The sequence below is a fragment of the Macaca mulatta genome, chromosome 11 (genome assembly GCF_049350105.2).
Source record: "Macaca mulatta isolate MMU2019108-1 chromosome 11, T2T-MMU8v2.0, whole genome shotgun sequence".
NCBI lineage: Eukaryota > Metazoa > Chordata > Mammalia > Primates > Cercopithecidae > Macaca > Macaca mulatta.
In genome coordinates, this window is record NC_133416.1 from 24,019,429 (window position 1) to 24,044,937 (window position 25,509).

The following is a 25,509-nucleotide window of genomic DNA, read 5'->3' on the forward strand; positions in this document are numbered from 1 at the left end:
CCACGGAATAATTTTAACAACACTCCTGACTTCAGTTTATGTACAAATGACTTCCTCAAAAACATGTTTACACTATAGCTTCTGCTGAACTCCAAACCACTTATCCTTCCTCCTTGGTTTTCACAAGGTGTCTCAAATGCAATCCATTTAAAAGGAAGTTCATTATCTTTCTCACAAACCTACTATTTTTCTCTAAGTAGGTGAATGGTCTTCTCTTGTGAGTTCATGTTAATTGCAGTCTTTTTTCCCATAAGTTTACTGAGAATTGCCAAGTAAAGTGTCAGTTCCTTTACCTGGCAGCCATGCTTATTCATTGCATCCACTGCTCTTCTGACAGCATCATTTACAGGTTCACATTGTTCCACCTGAGTCTTCATATTATGCTCAAAATATGGACCTATCAGAAAATAGTTGTCTCCCCATTCATCTGCTGTTGTTTTGGCCTTTGTCTGAATCACAGTATAGATGCCTCCAACTGTTAAAAGGAAAAAAGTTTCCATTATCATTCAGGTTAGCGATTCATTCAAAGTGAAAAGGGATGAAAATGAGTTCAGATTTTTAAATTAGCATTTAGGATCCACTAAGCCCAAGGATTTATTTACCTTTCAAAAAGAATAGTGTTTAACATATTGTTAAGGGACACCAACGAACGGTTACTGCTTTGTTCAATTCTGTGCGTATTTTAAAGTCCCTTCCAGGTACATGTGAAAGAACAGCAGGCTGGCAGCAGCAAAGAGGTAAAATACTTCAAAAAAAAGTCTGAAAAGACAATTGTAGCAAAACACTAACTTGCTTAAAGCTCCAGTCACTTTGTAGTGTCAAAGTTAGGACAAATACCCATTGTCATCATACATGCCTTCAGCATCAGAAATCACTTTCACCTCTCTTCCTCCTTCTCCGACAGTGGTCCAGAAGGGGCTCAGGCATGTTCAAATAACAGCTGCTGTGGTTTTCAATTATGAGGAAATCTCCTAAGCTGAATAGTCATTTATCTTTTAAAGCACCAACTAAGGTACCTTTTGATAAGGAGAAAGTGCTTATAGATGTTCATAGAAGATGCTTGGTCCAACCCTGATGTCAAATCCAATAACACAGATATATATTTCATTCTCACATGGTATTTCTCCCTTCCTAGTAAGGGAGGAGACCACCCCTCATATTGTCTTATGCCCAATTTCTGCCTCCAAAGAAAGAAGAAGTAAAAACTAAAAGGCAGAAATGAAATTCACAGGCAGACAGCCTGGCGCCGCACCCCGGGCCTGGTTAAAGATCAAACCCATACCTAATCGGTTATATTATCTATAGATTCCAGACATTGTATGGAAAAGCATTGTGAAAATCCCCATCCTGCTCTGTTCCACTCTGATTACCGGTGCATGCAGCCCCCAGTCATGTACCCCCTTAGAGTTGTAAGCCCTTAAAAGGGACAGGAATTGTTCACTCGGAGAGCTCAGTTGTTGGAGATGTGAGTCTTGCCAAAGCTCCCAGCCTAATAAAGCCCTTCCTTCTTTAACTCGGTGTCTGAGGGGTTTAGTCTGCAGCTTGTCCTGCTACACTAGAATCATTGCTTAATTCTCCCCTCTGATATTGCTGCTACCTCTATTAAAACACAAAGCCAGAAAATATGGATACATTTGGAAAATATGCACACCCTTGGATCCAGCAAGTCCACATATAGAAAATTGACCTGGGGGAAAATTAAGGAGAGTGTGAAAAGGATGTTTACTGAAGCATTATAATGGCAAAAAATTAGAAACAACTTATATTGAACTAGTCAACTTACTTAACTGATAGAAGTCTCAATTAGCTCATGTGTCAAATGGGGGTAAAATAATATTTAGCTTGGAGGGAAAGACAGGCTCTAAAAGAGGATTAAAAATTAGACCTGGCCTAGGCAACAAATTTATGAGCAAGTCCTCAAAAATAAACACAACAAAAGCAAAAATAGACAAATGGGACTTAATTAAACTAAAATGCTTCTGCACCACAAAAGACCGAATCCACAGAGTAATCTATATCTCTATATATGTCTATGTCTGTCTCTATCTATCTATCTACCTACTACCTATGTTTCTCCTATTTGTTCTGTCTCTCTAGAGAACCCTGACAAATACAGTGAGCTCAGGTCCTGAGCAGACATTTTCCAAAAGAAGACATACAAGTGGCAAATAAATGTGAAAAAAAAATGCTCATCATCACTAATAATCATAGAATGCAAATTAAAACCACCATGTGATACCTCCTTATGCCAGTCAGAATGGCTATCATTATAAAGTTTAAAAACAGCAGATGTTGGTGAGGATGTGAAGATAAGAAAATGCTTATACACTGTTGGTAAGAATGTAAATTAGTACAAACGTTATGAAAGACAGTATGAAGATTTCTGAAAGAACTAGAAACAGAACTACCATTCGATCCAGCAATCCTGCTACTGGGTATGGACCCAAAGTGAAAGAAATCATATTTAAAAAGATATCTGCATTAGTATGTTCAAAGTAGCACTGTTTCCAATAGCAAAGATGTGGAATCAACCTAAATGTCTATCAATGGATGATTGGATAAAGAAAATGTGGTGTATATGTGTGTATTTATATATGTATATATTAATATGTTAATATATATCTATTAGCCATAAAAAAGAATGAAATCATGTCTTTTGTAGAAACATGGATAGAACTGGAGGACATTACCTGCAGTGAAATAACTCAGAAACAGAAAGTCAAACACAGGATGTTCTCACTTAGTGAGAGCTAAGTGGGAGCTAAACGATGGGTACCCATAGACATATAGAATGAAATAATAGACACTTGAGACTAAAGAAAGATGGGAGGATAAGAGTACGGTGAGGATTGAAAAACTATGGATTGGACACAATGTTCACTTTTCAGGTGATGGTCCACTAAAAGTTCAGACTTCACCACTATGCAACATATGTATGTAAGAAACCTGATCTTATACCCTGATACAGCTTGGCTGTGTCCCCACCCAAATCTCATCTTGAATTGTAGTTCCCATAATCCTCACATGTTGTGGGAGGGATTTGGAGGGAGGTAACTGAATCATAGAAGAGGTTATGCTCATACTCTTCTCATGATAGTGAGTTCTCACAAGATCTGATGGTTTTATAAGGGGCTTTTCCCCCTTTTGCTTGGTACTTCTACTTGCTGCTGCCACGTAAAGAAGGACATGTTTGTTTCTCCTTCTGCCATGATTGTAAGTTTCCCGAGGCCTCCCCAGCCCTGTGGAACAGTGAGCCAATTAAATGTTTTTCTTTATAAATTACCCAGTGTTGGGTATGTCTTTATAAACAGCATGATAATGAACTAGTACATACTTCCTAAATATATATAAATAAATTTTAAAAATATAAAATAAATTAGATCTGATTGGAAAGGCAAAAATTGAGCAAGTAAAATGTCATTCAATGGGGTAATTACAAAGGGTGAAGAAATTGGGCAAATGGATGTCATGAAGAGAAATTTTTAGGCAGAGGTAATGGTTAGAGCCCAGGCTCTAAACTGGAGTAGAGTGTGCAAGGAAAGAGTAATAGGATTAAAAAGGATAACCAGGTAGAAGGATATAGGGAGGGGTAAGGGGAGGAAGACCTCCAGTAAACTTAGGCAGGATATTTCCCGTGACAGCGCTAAACAATAATCACATGTGAGAATACACAAAGTAGTCTGTCAATTACTTGAGCAATACTTTGTTCATGAGCTAGAGCAACGGAATGACTCAAGAAGTCCTTTGTGAAATCCTGGAGGTAATAAGATCCTGGCATCAGTCTTCAACTCAATTGCAAAGAGCAATTTTATTACTTATATATTACTTCTCATTTTTCACTGCTGTCTTTCAAAACATATTCCAATTCATCAGACTACAGGTTTTGATAGCTACTATATTTCTTAAATGGATTATTCCAGTAACTTACACTTTACACAGTAAATCTTACCAATAGTCACAATCAGTGGTCACAAGGTAGAACGACATCTGGAGACATTACTTTAAGCCTGAGCCGTGCAAAATATACTTTTTGGAAAATTGCCCTTCGAAAGGTGAGACACAAAAGGCAAATGTTGATGCTATTATATGGTACCATAGGATTCATTAATTTACAAAAGAGAAGAGCTAAAGTAACTCCAAAATCCAAGCAATTTTCATATGAGTCTACACAAGCTAGTTGTCCTTAAGAATTTCATCTTTAAGGAAAAGTTTTTTACTGTATCAAAAAAAGTTTAAACTGTCATTGAGCAGAGTCTGATAATAAGGACACTATCAAACCACGGTTCAAATGCCACGTGATGAGGACAGAACAGAACACATGAGAAGGATATATAAAACTTGCAAGCAGAAACTTTTAGAGTGGACAAGAACAGACATGATGCACTTAACCATCCAACAATAAATCTAAGTTAACATAAATTGATGTTATCTACTACACCTAAGTATTTCCTCAAATTCCGGACGATTTTAGAAACCATCAAATTTATTCGTTGAGGAAAAATAAACTTAGCCAATTTACAAGGGCAACTAAAATGAAGAACTTTTCTTTAAAGTGTGGGAGTCACATCTTAGCAACATATTTAAATATATCTAAGCTTTCTTCAAAACCACTATCCACAAAAATGCAAAATTTCCAAAGAATTTATCCTTTTCTGTAGACTTATTTTCTTCATCTTCTCCAGGAGAATATACCATAAGTTTCTGATGGTACATGTTTATTAGATGTTTTATTTACATGCTTTATCCTTGAAAACTCTTTTTATTTGCAACTATGCATCTTGCTCAGAGATCTTAAAACATTCTTGTTTGCTAGATTATGTATTTCAAATTCATATACACTTTGGTAGATGCTAACACTTTTATTTACTAAAGAACATAAGGGGGAATAGAAATTCTTTATTTGAAGAAACAAATGATTTGATTTGGGAAATGAAATGAAAAGATAAACATAGTTAATTAATTTGCTACTTCTTTTACTCAGCTGAGGCCTTCAGATAGTTCCCCATATAGCCTTGGAGTGTGTAAACTATGATTATGCTCTCTCAGTCTATTAGAAATAAAAACATATAGCTTTAAAAATTTCAAGGGAAGGGGCTTCAAGATGACTGACTAAAGGCATCTGATACTCGCCTCCTCCACAAAGAACCAAAATAGTAAGTAGAAAATCCCACATAAGAGAGAATTCTGGAATTCAACAGAGAAGTGACAGGAAGCATCTAAGGCAATGAAGGGGAGGGAAGCAAGGAAGCCTTCCCAGTAGGCTTCCTCTGTGAGGCCAGAGAGGCTCCCCAGTTCATGGAAAGGTAAGTGACTGACTCCCAGTGGTCCACATCTGCATTATGGACTCCAGCAATCCTAGCCACAGGAGAGTTCCTTGACCATGCAGGCCTTGAGACACACATAAGGAATTGCCCAGCAATCACACAAAGGCATTGCTCCAGAGAAGGAGATCTCACTGGGTCCCACCCCTGCCATCCCCATTTCTGAGCAGCAAGGCGCCATTTTGAGAGCCCAACCCCCACCTAGATGACATCTTTCCTCAGACCCCAACATCATCTGCATCTCCCCATCCCTGAAGCCCTGTTGACATTCCCCACCCACAGCTGAGTGCTACTGCTGGCTGCTGTCACCAGGGATAAAATGTGTGTCATTAGAAGTGGACTCCTCCACCCCCCGTAACAGGGCTGTTACACATTTACAAGCTCCCAAAGAAAATGCTACCCCACTTGCAACCACCATCTAGGGCTGTAACACATGCTCACAAGCCACCCGTTTATGGCTGCTGCCACTGAAAGCAACATACCCTGCACCCTATCAAGAGCAGGGCAGCAATGCAGTAGCTACTACTTCACTCGGGCATTCTGCTGGGGGCCTGAGGATCACTGCACTCCAGCGTATGACAGCCAGTGTCCACATACACCATTGAGTGGCCTGAGGACAGGAAAACCCAGCCTGGTTTTGCCTTCCTCAATGCCTAAGCAAGCAGTCTGGGAACCTTTCATAGATGCTAACTACACTCTACCAAAGACAGCCTTGTCCCATCCACCACAACTAGTACCTAAACAGTTCTCCCAGGAGCCTGATGATGGGCCTGCCCAATCTGCCATTGCCATCACAACTGGCACCACCTGCATGTGCCACCTGTGGGTCTGAAGATTGACTCTTCCAGCCCTTGCAGCCACCAGCAACACCAGTACAGACTGCTTGGGAGCCAGAAAGTTGTCTTGCAGTTGCTACAGCCATCACCCACACCACGCCCACTGCCTAGAAACTTGAGGACCCGCACACCAGCCCAGCCTACTATGGCCACTACTGGCACCCAAGCAAACTGCCTGAAGGCCAAAGAATCAACCCAACTAGACTCATTACCATCAGTGCCAGTGTACACAGCCCTGGGGCCCAAGGACAGGAATGTTAGGCATACCACTACCACTGGGGCCAAGGACTGGCCTACCTGATGTTCCTGTCTCCAGCACAACTTCATCACCACCTTCACTAACAACTGCACCCTAAGCCACTGAAAAAATCACAGACACTGCTGATACTGTTGGCAGCTGAAACAAATAATATGAAGACTATGCTACTGTATGCACCTAGAAATCAAAACCAATGTGCTCTACTCAATCAACACCAAGATATATCTTCAGGAAAAAGTCTTCCCCTGCAAAAACAAATTTACAAAATTGGAAGCAGCAATCGTTACACCAGATGCATGGATATCAATGCAAGAGCAAAATAAACATAAAAAGGTGAAGGAATATGACACCCCCAAAGGAATTTAATAATTCTTCAGCAACATATACCAGTGGAAAAAAAAGAAGACACTTATAAAATTCTGGAAAGAAGAATCCAAAATGTTGATATTAAGGAAGCTCAGTGAGACACAAGAGAACTCAGATACACAAAAAGAAATCAGAAGAATAATTCATGATATGAAAGAGACATTTACCCAATAGATACGATAAAAAAGAACCAAACAGAAATTCTGGAACTGAAGAGTTTATTGAAAGAAATACAAAATGCATTCAAAAACTTCAACAATAGATTAGATCAAGCAGAAGAAAAAATTCAGAACTTGAAGACAGGTCTTTTAAAATTACCTAGTCAAATTTTACCTAACTTTCAAAGAAAACTGGCAAGTCTCCCTAAACTCTTCCAAAAATTAAAGAGGAAGGAATTCTCCCTAACTTATTATCTGGGGCCAGTATTATCCTGATTAGATAACCACCTTACTTCTGCAAGAATTACCACAATCAAAAAACAAAAAACAGTAGATGTTGGCATGGATGTGGTGAATAGGAAACATTTCTACATTGCTGGTGGGAATGTAAACTAGTACAACAACTATGGAAAACTGTCACAATTCCTTAAATAACTAAAAGTAGAACTACATTTGATTCAGCAATCCCACTAGTGGGTATCTACCCAGAGGAAAAGAAGTGATTACAGGAAAAGATACTTGCACACGCATGTGATAGCAGCACAATTCGCAATTGCAAAATCGTGGGACCAACCCAAAAGCCCGTCAATCAACGAGTTGATAAAGAAACTGTGGTGTATGTATACATGATATAAGACTACTCAGCCACAAAAAAAGAATGAATTAATGGCATTCGCAGTGACCTGGATGAGATTGGAGACTATTATTCTAAAAGTAACTCAGGAATGGAAAATCAAATATTGTATGTTCTCACTGATAGGTGGGAGCTAAGCTATGAGGGTGCAAAGGCATAAGAATGATGCAATAGACTTTGGCGACTTGCGGGCAAGGGTGGGAGGAGGGTAAGGGATAAAAGACTACAAATAGGGTGCAGTATACTGCTCAAGTGATGCGTGCACCAAAATCTCACAAATCACCACTGAAGAACTTACTCATGTAACCAAATATCACCTGTGCCCCAATAACTTATGGAAAAATTAAATATATATATATATATATATATAATTTTTAAAAATTAAAATATTTCATATAAGTCTCAAAAAAAATGTAATCCCCAATGTTGGAGATGGGGCCTGTCAGGAGATGGTTGGATCATGGGATAGGATCCCTCATGAATGGCTTAGCATCATCTCCTTGGTGATAAGTGAGTTCTTGCTCATTTAGTTCACATATCTGTTTAAAAGAGTCTGGGGCCAGTTGTGGTGGCTCACACTTGTAATTCCAGCACTTTAGGAGGCCAAAGTGGGCAGATCTCTTGAGGTCAGGAACTCAAAACCAGCCTGGCCAACATGGCGAAATCCCGTCTCTACTAAAAATGCAAAAATTAGCCAGGTGTGGTAGTCTCAGCTACTCAGGTGGCAGAGGCATGAGAATCACTTGAACCTGGGAGATGGAGGTTGCAATGAGCCAAGATTGTACCACTGCACTCCATTGTGGGCAACAGAGTGAGACTGTCTCAAGAAAATAAATAAAATAATAAAAGGAAGAAAGAAGGAAAGGAAGGAAGGAAGGAAGGAAGGAAGGAAGGAAGGAAGGGAAGGAAGGGAAGGAAGGGAAGAAAGTCTGGGATCTTCCTCTTCTCTCCTTTGCTCTTTCTCTTGTCATGTGATGTGCCTTCTCTGCTTTGCCTTCTGATGTGAATAAAAGCTTCCAGAGGCCTCACCAGAAGCCAAGCAGATGTGGGTGCCATGCTTCCTAAACAGCCTGTGGAACCATAAGCAAATTAAACCTCTTTTCTTTATTATTACTCAACCTAAGATATTTCTTTATAGTGATGCAAAAATGGCCTAATACAACCTCTATTTCTTGCCATATAAAACATTAACTCAAGATGGATTAAACATTTAAATATAAGACTCAAAACTATAAAACTACTAAAAGAAAACATAAGGGAGACACTTCAAGACATTGTTTGGGCAAAGATTTTATGGCTAAGACCTCAAAAGCACAGGAAACAAAGCAAAAATAGACAAATGGGACTATATTAAGCTAAAATACATCTGAGCAGTAAAGGAAATGATCAACAGAGTGAAGAGACAACCTGTTGAATGTGAGAAAATATTTGCATACTATTCATTTGACAAGGAATTAATCTCCAGAATATATAAGAAACTCAAACAACTCAACAGTGGAAAAACAAATAATCTCATTAAAAAATGGGCAAAGGATATGAATAGACATTTTTCAAAAGAAGACATACAAATGCACAATGGGTATGGGGAAATGCTCAACATTACTAATCGTTGGGAAATGCAAATCAAAACCACAATAAGATATCATCTTATGCCAGTTAGAATCGTCATGATTTAAATAAATTAATAAATAAATAACACATGCTGGCAAGGAGGTGAAGGAAAAGGAACTCTTAGGCACTATTGGTAAGAATACAAATTAGTATAGCCACTATGGAAAACAGTATGTAGATTTACCAAAAAACTAAAAATTGAACTATCATAAGATCCAGCAATCCTATTACTGGGTATTTATCCAAAGGAAAAGAATTCAGAATAATAAACAGATACCAGTACCACACTGTTTATTGCAGCACGATTCACATTAGCAAAGATATGGAATCAACCTAAGTGTCCATCAATGGATGAATGAAGAAAATGTGGTATATACACACAATGGAATATTATTCAGCCATAAAAATATAAAATCCTGTCATTTGCAGTAACATGGATGAAACCGGAAGTCATTACATTAAGTGAAATAAGCCAGGCATAGAAAGACAAATTTTGCATGTTCTCACTGATACGTGAGAGCTAAAAAGGTTGATGTCATGCAGGAAGAGAGTAAATGATAGATACCAGAGGCAGAGAAGGGTGTGTACGTTGTGGGAGGAAGGGAGATGAAGAGAAATTGGGTAATGGACACAAACAGGCAGTTAGATCGAAGGAATATGTTCTGATGTTCAATATCAACGTAGGGTGATTACAGTTAACAACAATATACTGTATATTTCAAAATACTAGAAGAGAGGTCTTGAAATGTTCCCAACACATAGAAATGATAAATATTGGGATGAATACCCCAAATACCTGACTTGATCATTACACATTATACGCATGTAACAAAATGTCACATGTACCTGATAAATATAAGCACATGTTATATATCAATAAAAGAAAGTCGATCCCATATTGGTTGAGGCCTGATTGCAAATAAATTTTTGTCCCTCCAGACATTTCCCTGTACGGTCTTGCTATGAGGAGCTTCTTTTACTGCCATTTCTTATATTCCAACACCATTTTAGCCTTTCTTCCCTCCATATATTTTTACCTCAGTTTTTACTGTTTATATAGCACACTTTGTGCTACAGTTTGCCTCAGTTTTTACTATTTACAAAGCACAATTTGCTCCAAACTTCTCTCTTCGCAAGCTAGAATACAAGTGAACGCAACACCATAGAGACAGGGTCATTCCTATTTTCAAATTCGAAGTATACCCCAAGGAGATTTACATACACGTTTATTTTTTTAAATCTGCAAATGAATAGTTTTATTCTAACATTAAAAAAGAAAACACTTAATATCATTAATGAATGATCGTTTTACCACAGCATAGGTCACTGAATTTGAACTTAACCTTCAATTTCAAACAAGTACTTTGTATTTTATTGATCTCTATTTTCCTGGAACAACATGGGGGCTATGCGTAGTGTGAGGACAAAGTATCACACTTTTCACCTGAAAAACAAAGATGAACTACCATGGTACATATAACAATGAGGTGGTTAAAACCCTAAGCTGGCATCTGGCAACACTGCCAATTTACTAAAAATCACTATTCCAAAGAAGTATAGAATAGATATCAACCAAAATAAGGATCTCTCTTCCTGCCTCTCTCTCGCTCTCTCTCTCTCCCCCCATCTCTCTCCATCTCTGTCTCTTTATATATGTATACACGCATATATACATATTATACACATATGGAGAAACTTCACTATTTAGTACATGCTTAAAAATTACAGACTTTGGAAGTCATATGACTATTTCAGTATGTGTGGCTACTAATCTGACCCTCCTGTTCCAAAACACAGTTGCAGAAGCAGAGGGAGTCATTATACAGTTAGAATATCATTTTATGAGGTCTGGTAGGAAGGAGATTAGGTGCTACTTGAGACAATGGTCAGCAAAATATTTGTGTTCCCAGTACTTTTCTAGATACTCTGTTAAAATCAAAGCAGCTGCAGTCTTGGCAGTGGGAGGTGATACTCAAACTTTGAACAAGACCACCTGCACTGCCACCAATTATACCTACAATGGCAGCTCCAAATATTTTATATGAAAGGGGCCTAGATATGGCATGCTGAATGAAAAAGAAGTGAGTAGACTGGTGCTTTCCTTGAAGCTGTGCAGCCAAGCATAGTTTTTACATAGGCTGTGTGTTTCACATGGTGTGATAACAGCTTGAGATGCCATTGATATAGCCCACTGGCTTATCCACACCAGTAATTAGGGCAAAGAAATCCTAATTACTATGTATCCCATGATTGAAGTAAAATTGATGTATATATATTTTTTCCTATTCTTTCTGCTTTTGTGTTTAAAAATGCAGTTATGGACTCATTCAAAGTGAAAGCTGGTATGACAATACATGAGCTAACTTCCTCATATTATGAATACATTTGATAAGCTAATACCCACAGAGTGTTTATTAAATGCTAGGCACAGTTCTGAGTGATTTACAATTGGTATTTCTTTTAATTTTCACAACATTGTTACAGGTGGATGGTGTTATCTTTATTTTATAGATGGAGAAACTGAGGCACAGAGAGGCTATGCAATAAATCTCAACTTTACCTAGGTGATGGTGGAGTTGGAATTCCAAATCAGGCAGTCTGACTTTAGAGCCCATAGGCTGTAGACAGCCAGATAGTAAGTGAAGGAATGGAGGAACAAATTGATGGATCTTATTGCTTTTGTTTGTTTGAAACAGAGTCTCACTCTGTCACCCAAGCTGGAGTGCAGTGGCACAATCTTGCTCACTGAAGCCTCACTAGAACACGTGGACTCAAGTGATCCTCCCGCTTTAGGCTGTCAGGCAGCTAGGACTACAGGTGTGAGCCTCCACGGCCGGCTACAGAAATTTTTTAAATTTCTGTAGAAACAGGGTCTCCCTATGTTCCCCAGGCTGGTATCCAACTCCTGATCTCAAGCAATTCTCCCGCCTCGGCCTTGAAAAGTGTTGAGATTACAGGTGTGAATCACGGTCCTGGGCCTTGATAGATCTTTAAAAGTGGTGGTGGGTGGGAGAAAAAGAGGAAGAACAGAAACAGTATCACAAAAGATAAACATCATTAGGTCTTGGGAAGGATGGAATCCTTTTTATTCTGCTCTGGAGAAAAGCCATTTGGAAAACTTCTGTGTTAACAAAAAAGAGCCCTGTGGCTTAGTAGTAAACTTTACAGCAGTTGTGCTTTACGGCAATCACAGGGGCCTTCAGGAAACTGATGAAAGTATGAAGTCCTCTTCTCAGAAAAAAAAGCACTTTTATACACGTGCACCTAATTTTTAGATAGATTTTCTGAAGGTTTAGAAACTCCTTGAGTTCACTTATATCAAAGTCCTCACCTTTAGAACTCCTGTCTTAGGAGAGTGGACTCATGATTATAATTTCTTCCATAAACACTTTGACTACAGTGTTCTGAATTCTTCCCTGTGCCACTTGTACCATGTAATTGAGAGGTGTAGTGTCTAGTTTCAGGAGGAAGCAGGTAAAGGATTATGTCCAGCAACACGTTGGCTTAGGCAAAAACAAATTGTTTCTAGTCCATTTTAAGAGGGAAGCATTTATTTAGGGACTACATTGCGCAAGTCTTTACAACTCTTAAATTAACTTTCATTATGTGCTACAATATTTACTAAACTTTTTTAATGAGTGTAAATATCCTTAACAAGATAATTTCTCCATAGTCTGTAATGTTCTGAGCAAGTCTGTGCAGACGAAACGATTGTAGTAAGACCTGGACAAAGGAGAGAGTAAACATCTTTCCCCCTACATTTGGGCAAAATTTCCATCCTAGGTCACACTACAGCCTAATTTCCCTACTCTCCTTTCCCTCAGCTGGTAACAGTGCTTCTTCCAAAACACATTTGACTACTTAGCACTTCCCACTACTATGCATAGAATTTCAGTGACTCCCCATTCATTAGTTATAGCCTGGATACAAAACTCCTTAAGGCTATTAACTCCCGTTGAGTTTCACAATCTAGTCCCTGCAGGTCTCTCCCATCTTCTCTCATACTCCTCTCCTTTTCCGTCTCTGAGCCCCGCTCATATCTTCGAACAGAGAACACTTCTGCGTCTTGGCATATATAGTTCTCTCACATAGAACGCTTTCTCCCCTTTAGCTATGCATCCTTCAAGTGTCAACTCAAACATCTCGTCATTAGAGAGGCTTTTCCCAAACCTCTAGGTAACTAGGTTAGAAACCACTACAGGGTACACTGTGTAGTCTTAGGACACCTGGCTCCCTTAGTCTCACATTCCTCACATTTGACTGTATTGTATGTTCAATGTCTACCTTCTACAAATCTGTAAATTCTTGAAGATTAAGAATCAGTTCTGCCAGGCACGGTGGCTCACGCCTGTAATCCCAGCACTTTGGGAGGCCGAGACGGGAGGATCACGAGGTCAGGAGATCAAGACCATCCTGGCTGACGCGGTGAAACCCCGTCTCTACTAAAAATACAAAAAAATCAGCCAGGCGTGGTGGCGGGAGCCTGTAGTCCCAGCTACTCGGGAGGCTGAGGCAGGAGAACGGTGTGAACCCGGGAGGCGGAGTTTTCAGTGAGCGGAGACCGCGCCACTGCCCTCCAGCCTGGGCGACAGAGCGAGACTCCGTCTCAAGAAAAAAAAAAAAAAGAATCAGTTCTGTATTCTTAACTCTATCTCCCTCGCCTCTCGGTGCCTGATACCTAATAGACACTTGATGAATCCGTACCGAATAATAAAATGGATTAATGAATAAAAGCAATAAATTTCAAGGTTAATATTAACAAATGAGAAAGGTTATTTTGAGGTGTGAGAATTAGTACCCAGAACTAACTGTGACTGTCTCATCTGTTATGTTTTTCACATTTCCGTTGTTCATGGACAAAATTCTGGCAGCAAGGGATTTTTCTCCTAAGAAACCTCTTGTTTTCTTAGATGTGAATACACTTCCTTGTTTGCCAGAAAACATGGTAAGAAAACTGGAGAATATAACATTCATTTTATTCATGAAGACACTGTTATTCAATTTAAGGGGTTCTTTTTCAAAAATTTCAGAAATCCACGACCTTTGACTGCAAGTTCTGTGTTCTTACATCTATAGCATATTTCCTTTGAAAACCGAGGTTATAATATTTAATTCTTACATAATAGTAAAAAGGTGAATTGGCCTTGGAGAAGACCTAAATCCTGGTTCTAACTTGCTATTTGCTTGATCCTTAGATGCCTCTATGAATCAATTTTCTCTATGAAGTGGAGGAGTGGGATGCATGATCTCTAAGATACCTCATATCACTACTATGAAATGCAGGGAAGTAAAAATTCAAGCCATTAAATTTAAAGAAACTGTAGTGGCAATGTACTTTTAGGAATAAACACAATAATTATCCATCTATATGAAAATCTCTAACCATACCAGGCTATGATAATACTAAAATAAAGATATATCTAAGATGATACCAACTTGGGTAAATCACATTGTGAGGACCTCTCCACAAAAACACTTCACTTCCCCTTGAAATGGAAATGATAGAAAGTAAGTATTAAAGGCAGCTTAGGGATTGAAAAATAAATGTATTCCTTTATTCAAAAAAATCCATTGAGCATTTTCTATGTACCAGGCACCGTTCTAAACCCTGAGATCAGCACACATGCTACTGATTATAAGATCCATAAAATAACTTAGTTTCACTGGCGTGTTCCCAGTGCCTAGGAAACAGTGCTCCATTAATGTTTGTTAAATGATGAGAAAAGAAGAAAGGAGAAGGGGCTCTGCTCAGGTGTGGGAACTTGTGCAGAGATCTTCTGGACTGATTCCCAGTGCTAAGAGGCCCCCTCCAGTTTTATCCACCAATAAGCTAGGTCCTTGAGCTCCTGCCCACTCTCTAGAGAAAACTTTTATTTCAAGGCATACTGTGGGATTCACATGTAATAGAGATGGTTCTGTTCCCAGGAACGTTGGGCATATTTAAAAACTGGACTGGAAAAATTTGTGACTAGAAAAAGGACATTAAAAACAGGTACTCATTTCAGGATAAAGATCTCTGAGGAAAAGAATAAAAAAATATTTAAAAGGAAACAACAGAAACAGGTACTCATAAAATACTTCACTTCTCTGTAATAAGGTTTCTGTCCTCCTAGATTCTTTCTCACTAAACTACAGAGAAAAAGACTGTGCTTTGTTCTCTTATATGCATTCTGTCCACTTCTACATAGGCAAAATTGACTTTTTTTTTTTTTTTTTTGAGACAGAGTCTTGCTCTGTCGCCCAGGCTGGAGTGCAGTGGCGCAATCTCGGCTCACTGCAAGCTCCGCCTCCCGGGTTCACGCCATTCTCCTGCCTCAGCCTCCTGAGTAGCTGGGACTACAGGCGCCCGCCACCGCGCCCGGCTAATTTTTTGTATTTTTAGTAGAAACGGGGTTTCACCGTGGTCTCGATCTCCTGACCTTGTGATCCGCCCGCCTCGGCCTCCCAAAGTGCTGGGATTACAGGCGTGAGCCACCGCGCCCGGCATGGCAAAATTGACTTTTAATTTTGATTTTATGAATGCATACACACAAGAACATTGAACAGTTAGTATAAGGTGAAAAATCAGAATGCATGCCATATATAATGCCTTTAATTTTGAGATTATGCTGGCTCTGATTAGCCAAAAGAAGGAAGTAATGGAAATAACCACATTCTGGTTATTATTTCAAATCCTTTAGGTTACCATAATAGACATGTAATAATAAACACAAAATGAAAAATAAGCATGTTATATATCACAACACATGTCATAATTTCAGATCCTTTAAATTACACAGGTCATCACTGCCATTTACCCGGCAATCATTTGGCTTGATTCGTCAAGATCTTAAAGAACTAGTCTTCAAAACCATTACTTTTTCTTTGTTAATGTTTCTTCAATAATCTTGACACTTTTAAACTAGAGAGTATAAATCCACAAGGAATTGTTTTTATAATTTTACAGATGTCTTTATTTTAAAAATCATTTACATTGTGGTTCTCTACCTTGCCTTCTCTTACCCAGCACAAATGAGGTTATAGCTTACTCACAAATTGATTTAATTTTATCAGTTTGATTTTCTTTATTTTATAATTCCTATGTAAGCATAGCATTGAAGAAAAAATTACTTACATTCTGAAAAGGAGCACAGTATTTTGCCTTTTGAGAAGCTCCTGAATTAAAATTTTAATTCCAAGCTAATTGTGAATTAGAAACATTATTAAGCATCTCACATGATCACTAACAGAATGTAGAGTTAAAGTTTCTAACTGGTTCTAATCACATATACATCTTCCTAAATAAAATGTTTAATTATACTATTTTGCTGAGGAAAATTTTAAAACAAAAAAGATAAATATTAACTTTTTATTTCTATTTTTGTCATAATATGGATTTTAAATTTTAATTTAAATGCACATTCCATGGCAACGGTTAATATTTTCAACTTTCTCCCTCTTCAACACACAGCCAAGTCTGTATTCATAGCCTGTTGTAATAGACAAGGTTAAATGTAGTTTAAATGTACATTCCATTTAAATGCTTTCCTCACTCACTGGCAATTGGTTATCACTAGAGAGTCATCTGTGAAATCTTACTCTACAGTCTTCAATCACTTAGCAAATATCCACCTTCAGGAGCAGTACAAACCTTTATTGGTCACCTCCCAAGCAACTTCAAAGAGCAGTAACTCCTCCACAGGAAGTTCTTCGACTTCCCACCGGGGCAGCCCACTCAGGGATATTACAGACAGGGATCGGCCTCGAAGCATTCTTCTTACGGTCCTCTGAGATTCCGTTAAATCCCTGGTTCAATTTGTTGTAATCCCAGGAGAAGTGTACTTAGAGACACAAAAGTTAGAGTTGGTAGTTACCAAGCTTTGGTAGCTTCTCTTGGGAATAAACTAGTAGCGTGAAATCCTATGTGCTTCCCAGAGAATTCCTGGTGGAAAGAGGAATTTTTCCTCCTCTTTCCCGTCTTTCTGGGCAGGTATTGTTAGGAAGTTTCTGCCCTACCAGTATCTACCCAAACAATCCAGAGCTGTCAACAGAAAAATCCTCTGATTCAGGACATAGGTTAGCACCTCCTGGGATAGGCAGAGCATGACCCAAGTTCAGTCTTTTAGCCCTTGTCCTTTTGACCAGACTCTTAGATTTATACAGTTACCAATGCTTATTTCACCATTTCCAAAGTGATCCAATATTGGCAACTCCCTTCATAAGTGTGCAGGCCTCCTTAGATTACATGTAGACTGATTGGGACATATTTTTATGCTTTAAATCCTTTTGGATTTCCTAAATATTCTTCTTTCTTTTGATTCCTATTTCTAGAGCTTTTAAAAAAATAATCCTAGTTATTTAATTCTACACTTACAAATTGAATTTTGGTGATAGTCAGAGATCTTGATCCACCTTTTCTTAATTACTCTTCTTAAAACTTTCCCTATGAAAAAGCATAAATTTCAGTATGTCTTCGGGTGTAACATGAAAAAAAATGTAATTTTGACTGGTCAATAATCATCAGTCAATAATTTTGATGAGGTAGTAAAAATTAATCTTTGTCATGTTTGTACATTTTCTTCAAATATTATCAAATTGATAAAGAATAATTCAGTCGATGTAAATGTTCAAACATGGGAAGAACATTGCAAAAGAAATTAGATTCTAAACTATCACCAGGATCGGATTGCAGATAAATGGCATATGTTTGCTTTTCCCTATGTGCGTAAATCTATATGCTCCAATTTATTTCCACACCCATACAGACATATCCTATATTGTACCTATAGAGAGTTGGTGCATTCACAAGCAAGCTTAATTTTGAGCCATCTTTACAGATTTAGCTAAAATCAGTATTTTACATTATTATTCTCTAGAGAAGCAGAACTGAAGCTCATACAAAATATCCTTCACGTTAGAATTACAGTCAGAATTGTCAGTAATTTGTTAGTTGATAATACTATTTTAGTACCTCTTATTAGGTTTTAAATTATTTTCTATTTAGTTGGTCTTATTGACTTACACCTATTTTAATGACTCAAGATGGGCAGAACCACATTTCATTATATTATATTAATAAATCTATATAAGTCAAATAGATTAAATATGTCAGGCTGACGTGGTAGTACATACCTGTTGTCCCAGCTACTCATGAGGCTGAGGGGGAAGAATCACTTGGGCCCAGGAGTTTAAGGCCAACCTGAACAACCTAGTGAGACCACATCTCTTAAAAAAATAAATTCATTAAAACAAAAATACATAAATGTCTTCTATGATTTTGTGACACATTTGATTCTTATCTTTGTCCAGAAAAGTACATTTAAGTACATAGTTTATTATCCATTTGTTTGCATTGTGAGAAAAAGATTATATGACTAATAAAAAAAACAAGCACTAAAATAGAAAACATATGAGCCCAAATGATCAAAATGATTGTCTCCTTTATAAAATGGTTTCCTTATGTTAACGTAACCTCTGAGAGTCCCGCAAGTACACATTCCGGTAAAACCAAACCTAAGGACATGTTGACAGGAGTGAGAATGGGATGACAGTGTGATGACAGAGTTTCACGTTTGCAATTTTCTGTCCCAGCAGCTTTGAGATTGGTTCATCCAGTGTCACACAGGCCACACGAGCACACTGATCCATATTCTGCAGCTTACACGTTAAGGCTGGTTTATTTATTTACAATCTGTTCCAGGTATCAACTGCTTAGTTGTGAGTTAGTCGCCTGTGGCATCGCTTATCTGCTGTGTAAACTTGAGCCAATTTCTTACCTAAGTTTTTGTTTTCTTGATAAAACGGGGATGAGATAATCTATATAAGTCACTTAACATAGTGCCTGGTACCATGACAACCACTTTAGTGATCTCAGCCTTTTTTATAACACATATGATGGCCTAGTAAAAGCTTTCCCTAATGGCAGAGGTAAACCATTGAAGAGGAAAGGGGTAAAAAGAAAACTTCACTTTTCTTTCATTTTTTTTTAACGTTGTACCACCTGTATATATTACCTGATCAAATGCTTAATTAGAGAAAACATTTTTTTTTTCAGAAAAATGACCTTAAGATCAATGGATATATTTTATAACATCCTAAATGAAAATAAGTAGGATGTAAAATAAAATAAGTAGTATGACTGATGCAATTTTGTGAAAATGTACTATATACCTCTGTTCATGAAGTATATGCAATAGAAGGCTGGAATAGACATAAACAAAAGACGGGAGGCTACATGTAAAAACTCTTACAATAGTTGTCTTTAACTGGTAGTAATTATGATTGATGTTTATGTGGTACTTTTGTTTGTTTATGTTCTACATATTTTCTACAATAAAGGTATGCATATATACACACCATATATAGGATGAGTAACACAGTTTTCAGAAGTTTAATCATATAAATGAATTAAACACGCATGATTGTTTCACACATTTACACTCGTTATTCTGATTTTTTTTTAAATTTCTAGCCTTTAGTTCCCATTTGGCGTTTTTGTGTCAAGTACCAGCACTCTCAGCCACACGTCATCTCCTAACAATCCCTCACAGTAGACTTATTCTCTTGATCCTGTTATTTTCAACATGAGAACATCCTTTGCCAATTCTTTGCTTGTTAATGGTAAATACCATTTTCAAAGTTGTTCGTTAGGTTAAGTGAGGTAAAATAAATGGAACCCTATGAAGTATATCCTTGAGATGGATATATCTTCATCTATCCATAGTATCTGGATGAATTCCCTTCTTTCAGATATTTGTGCAGAGAAAGGCAGTCATTTGTGCAATAAGATTTGAAGAGGAATCAGGGAAAGTTCTCTTCCTACCATGTCCCTGAACATTCTCGTATAATGTTTGTGCTAAAAGCACAAATTGATGAGATGGGAGCAGAAAGAGAACAATCATCCAGACAGAAAGGGAGATGGGTTTTCTCCAAGTTGGGAGAAGCACTCTCAAAAGTCCCTGATACCAAATTTTATACTTATGCTAACATTTTATCACCCAATGAAAAGAGGTGAGAGGGCAAGTAGGAACAAATGAAGACTTGTATTTGGTTCCCTTGGTAAGTATTCCAGCAGAGGTCACTAGATACATTTAGAAAACCACACATTTGCTTTGACATTTTGGAATCTTCTTAGAAGTCTTCCAAAAAGCCTTTAGACTTCAAGACTTGACTAGCCTGCAGCTGCATATCCAGAATAACTTAGTTAGCATATTTATGAGGCCGGGCGCGGTGGCTCACGCCTGTAATCCCAGCACTTTGGGAGGCCGAGACGGGCGGATCACGAGGTCAGGAGATCGAGACCACCCTGGCTAACACGGTGAAACCCCGTCTCTACTAAAAATACAAAAAATTAGCCGGGAGTGGCGGCGGGCGCCTGTAGTCCCAGCTACTCGGGAGGCTGAGGCAGGAGAATGGCGTGAACCCAGGAGGCGTATAGATTGCAGTGAGCCGAGATCGCGCCACTGCACTCCAGCCTGAGCGACAGAGCGAAACTCCGCGCCCCCCCCGCCAAAAAAAACAAAACAAAACAAAACAAAAAACAAACAAAAAAAAACCATATTTATGGAGCACCTACTATGTGCTACTATTCTCATCACTGAGAATATTTTCAATAAACAGTAGACAAGTCTTTGCCTTTATATGGACACATAGACATTAATCTTATAAACAAATTATGTTATTTCAGATTCTGCTAAATTTCTGGAGAAGAAAAACTGCAAACAGTAGTGACTGCTATTGGATAGAAATGAGTGCTTTAGGTGGGGAAGTCAAGAAAGACCCTTCTGAGGAAGTGATATTTGAGTTAGGATATAAATGATAAGAAAGTGGCCACATTTGAAGATCTGAGAGAAGTGATAGCAAAGCCTTTAACTCTTACAGGAACAGAAAGACCAATGTGGCTGAAGCCAAAAGCATAATGAATGAGGGGAAGCCTGGAGGGGATGAGGTCAGAGGAAAGTAGGAAATGGATCATAGAGAAGCTGGTCAAGAGCTTAGATTTTATTTTGGTTGTAGTAGGAAGTCACTGGAAGGTTTTAAGCAGGGGACTTTTTGCTACAAAAAAATGGAATGTTGAGAAGTATAAAGGAGGAGGCTTGAAGACTGAGGTTATGAAGCTTGCACATCAATCGTAAATTCTAGAATGTAAAATTTTATTCATTTGGTAGATAATCCCTATATTCTTCTGAATGTCAACAAAGCAGAAATGAAAGTTAGTTATTTAGCATTTAGTCTTTGCCTTTTAAGGTTAGAGAGAGTACCTCTGTTTTCCCACATAGTATCTCTAATTTTATTTTCTTATCTGTCCATTGCTTGTATGTACTTTATTATGTGTGTAGTGATGTTGTTACTACAGAAACTGGAGAATTAAAAGCCATACGTCAGATACTGTGATCATGATTCTTGCTCTTATGAAGTTTATACTCTAGCAGAGAAAGCAGTATTAAACAAGTAACTAAAAGACTTTGGGGCTGGTGAATGGAATACAGAATCTATGAGAGCATGTAACAATAGAATTAACTCTATACGGAGTATTAAGAATGATGTCCCTGAGAAAATAACATTTATATTGAGATCGAAAATGGGAAAAGCTAAGGAAGAAGGGTTCCAGGCAGAGGAGCTAGTGCATGCAAAGACCAATAGAAATAAAGAATGTGGTAAATTCAAAAAACTGAGAGATCAATACATTTAGATTCAGCAAACTTGAGGTAGAAAGTGATATAAGAATGAACCTGAAGAAGTGGGAAGGGGCTGATAAGAATTTTGAATTTATCTTAATAATAAGGAAAAGCAATGATAGGATTTACATTATTTTATTTTTTTATAGTTTTAACTTTTAAGTTGAAGTGGAACACATAAATAGCAAAGTGTAGAAATTATGGCCCAGTGAGTTAATACAAAGCAAACACTTTTGTGTTACTATTCAATAAAAAGTTGGAACAAGCAATACCAGAGTGAATTTTTTTTCAAAGAACTGATTCCTCCAAACAGTGGATGATTCTAAAGATTTGCATTTTCCAAAGATCATTCTCACTGCATAACTGAGAATGAGTTAGGATGAAACTTAAGGTGAAGTGTCTGTAGCATTTTGGAGATGTATTATGTGAACATTTAACTCCTGAATATTTAATTATATTGGCTAGACAAAGAGAAGATAGAAAAAACAAGAAATAACACTTTAAATAGCCTGGAATAATTTACTCAATGAAGAGACAGGATCCCCAGAATGAGGAGCTGCTGGAAGACTGCGTTTTTTTACAGTCGATCTTCTCAGAATCTGAGTGTCTCACTGACTGAATGTGGTGAAGGGTTAACATACACATTTTGACCAGAATCCCTACCTTATATGCTGGCTTTAGAACCCAGTATCAGTTAAAATGACTCCAATGTGTCTAGTTAGACAAGAGAAGGTGGCTGGTTGCACAAGAGTGATGGCAGTGAGATTAGAGAAGTGAGTAGTGAGATATGTTTGAGGTAACAGTTCATGGAGTTGATTGGTTGTGGGGAAGGGTTAATGCCTAGGTTTCTAGTTTGGACAACCAAGTGGATGGTCATGCAATGTACCACAATAAGAAATATTGAGTGTGGGAGGGAAACAGATTTGCTTGAGAGATGAGAGAATGACTTCTGTGTCCAATGTGGTGAGTTTGAGACACCAGCCAGATGCTCAGTAGGAAGTTACATATTATGCCTACTAAGAACCTGAGATGAGAGATCTGGGACACAGTTGGTAACTGAAGCCATGGGAGTGGTGAGTTCTGAGGAAGAGGAGGTGCAGGTTGGATAGGGTAAACTACATGAAGCAGAGCTCCAGAAGGGTCAACTTTTAAGGCAGAGGCCACAATATGGTGTGATGAGTTTAGATTGGTATGTGCAATGCTCCCACAAGAGTCAAATATCTCTCAAAAGAGATTTCACATAAAGCTTTGAATCTCTCTTTTCTCTTCAAAAATCAAATCTGGCCACTCTGGATTCTATTTGCATGCCTTCATGAAATAATCAGCTGGAGCTGGGTAAATCTCTCCTGAAATCACCACAGTCATCTCAGTCTCCATGGGCCTACATTAACTGTCAGGTTTCTAGAAACACTTAAGCTCCTGAGTTAATTTTTTTTCTATACACATTTGGAGTTGCTGATCATGAAGCAGTCAAAGACAAAGCAAGACATTATCCTTAAATTACACTTAAAATCTAAGCTGACAATGCCCATCCATCACAATGAAGATTGTGACAGAGATTTTTGACCTTGACTGTTGAGATTATCTTAGTATAGACTGAATTTTACCCATATACTCAGAACTTGTTCTTGGAATAGAGCTTTTGGTTTGTTGATCCCTCTTCTCTAATTTTATTTTAAACTCTTCTTTTAAGTTTTTACGAATTACTAGTTCAATACCTGCCACAGTTCATTACACCACAGGTGCTTTGGGGAGGTTCTAGAACATACGTATGAAATTAGGAACTTTATATTGATTGTGTAAAATATTAGAGATCACCTCAACCAAAATGCACATTTAAAATAAATATTTTTTGTCTCCTTCAGGGAGGAGTAGTGAAGTTTATAGAATAACAAGAAGAGGAAGTTGTTATCTGTTCTAGACATCTGTTTCATTCTCTTTGGATTTTTTTTCTGAGGGCTTCAGAAGATTGCAATGGCTAGAATTTTACTCTTCTTATGGTGGTAATTATTTACCAAATTATACTTTTGAACAACATCCTCTTGGAAAATTGGCCTCCTTATATCTGACCAGAAACTGATCAGCTTCTGGTGCAATTAATTCATTCTCTAGAGTCAACGTCGCAGACAGAAATTGGACTCATGAAAACAAAATTCTATGAGGAATGCTGCTCACCTGGTTTATTGGTGAAAACTCCAAACAGCAGAGACTGGAGTGTAATTCAGGAGACTTTCACCCAGTTAACACATTTAATGCATAATAATCTTTGGAGAATTTTGCTAATTTGAAATTTCACATGAAGACTACGTGATTAGTTACATAAGAATGAATTCACATTGAATAACATGAACAAGTTTTAAATAGTTAACTTAGGCATAATCTATGCAGCAAAACACAAATGATAGTTCCATTATTCATTCCTAGTTTCTTCCTTGCAAGGAATTGCTGAAAGCCCTGACCTGCAAGCAACTGGGAGAAGATCTTTCTTCAAACCATTTCTTAACCTCTTTCTTTTTGGAGTTGCCCAGATTTTACTGATGCTTTTCCTAGTGTTTCCTGGCAATCTGTCTGTCTCATGCCACACCCTCCTGGGAATTGTTATTTTCATGTCAGAGTCCTTTATTAGTACTTCCAGTTTTTTCATTCTGCATCTGGAAATGTTCACAGTTTATGCTCTGAGTTGTACTGATTTTCTCTTAAATATATCTCAAAGGAGTCCATTTTCCCTCACTGCCTGTGCTGCCACCGCTATCCAGCCACCCTTATCTATAACCTATCATCTGTAACCTTATTTATAAGGCAGCCTTAGCCTTCTGACTCCTTCTAACTAGGCTTCCCCCTTTTTCTTAGCTCTCCCTGCCACAAGCACACACAGTCATTTCCCACATAGCAGTCAATGTAATCATTTCATAGGAAACTGTGACCATATTTCTATTGTACTTAAAACATCTCATCTAATTCCATCACTTTTGGGTAAGTTCAACACCACCAAAACAACCACTGCCCCCCTCCCACCCCACCCAAAGTAGAACACAAAGCATCAATTCTGCTTGGCAATTCAAGTAATTTTGTGCTGGGAAGAATAGATATCTTTATGACATTGTCCTCCCACCCAGGAATATAAAATATCTATTTATTCTTGTCTTAGTTAACTTTCATTATTTTCTTTGTATAATATTTCACTTTTATCATTTAATTTGTTCATAGATATTTTAGAGCTTTTTTCATTAGTGTAATATGTGAAATGAGATTTTTTTCCCAAGAAACAGGGTCTTGCTCTGTTGCCCAGGCTGGAGTGCAGTGGTACATTCATAATTTACTGCCTCCTTGAACTCCTGGGCTCAAGCCATCCATCAGCCTCAGCCTCTGTCTGAGTAGCTAGGACTACAGGCTCACACCATCATGCCCAGCTACTTTGTTTTTGTTTTTGATTTTTGGTGGAGACAGGGTCTCACTATGCTGCCCAGGCTGGTCTGGAACTCCTAGCCTCAAGTGATCCTCCTGCCTCAGCCTTCCAAAGTGCTGGGATAACAGGTGTGAGTCACCACCGCAGACTTAAAATGAGATTTTTATATTTCAATTTTTAATTTCTCTTGGTAAAAGGAAAGTTGCTGATATTTACATAGTTATCTTGTATCTGCCATCTTATTGTATTGTCTTGTTAGTAC

General features: G+C 38.0%; 1 protein-coding gene across 2 annotated transcripts in view; it reads right to left on the reverse strand.

The window, feature by feature from the left end:
- GYS2 (glycogen synthase 2) overlaps positions 1-17,334 on the reverse strand; it is a 60,438-nt gene extending 43,104 nt beyond the window's left edge. The window contains exons 1-2 of one of the 2 annotated variants that reach the window (XM_001098578.5): positions 16,816-17,334; positions 294-475 (exon numbers count right to left, since the gene is read on the reverse strand). In XM_001098578.5, the coding sequence (XP_001098578.2) occupies positions 294-475; positions 16,816-16,936 (303 nt within the window). In that variant the 5' untranslated portion in view covers positions 16,937-17,334. The remainder of the gene's footprint in view (positions 1-293; positions 476-16,815) is intronic. The other variant, XM_015151250.3, reaches the window with a different exon arrangement.
- Positions 17,335-25,509: the final 8,175 nt, after the last annotated feature.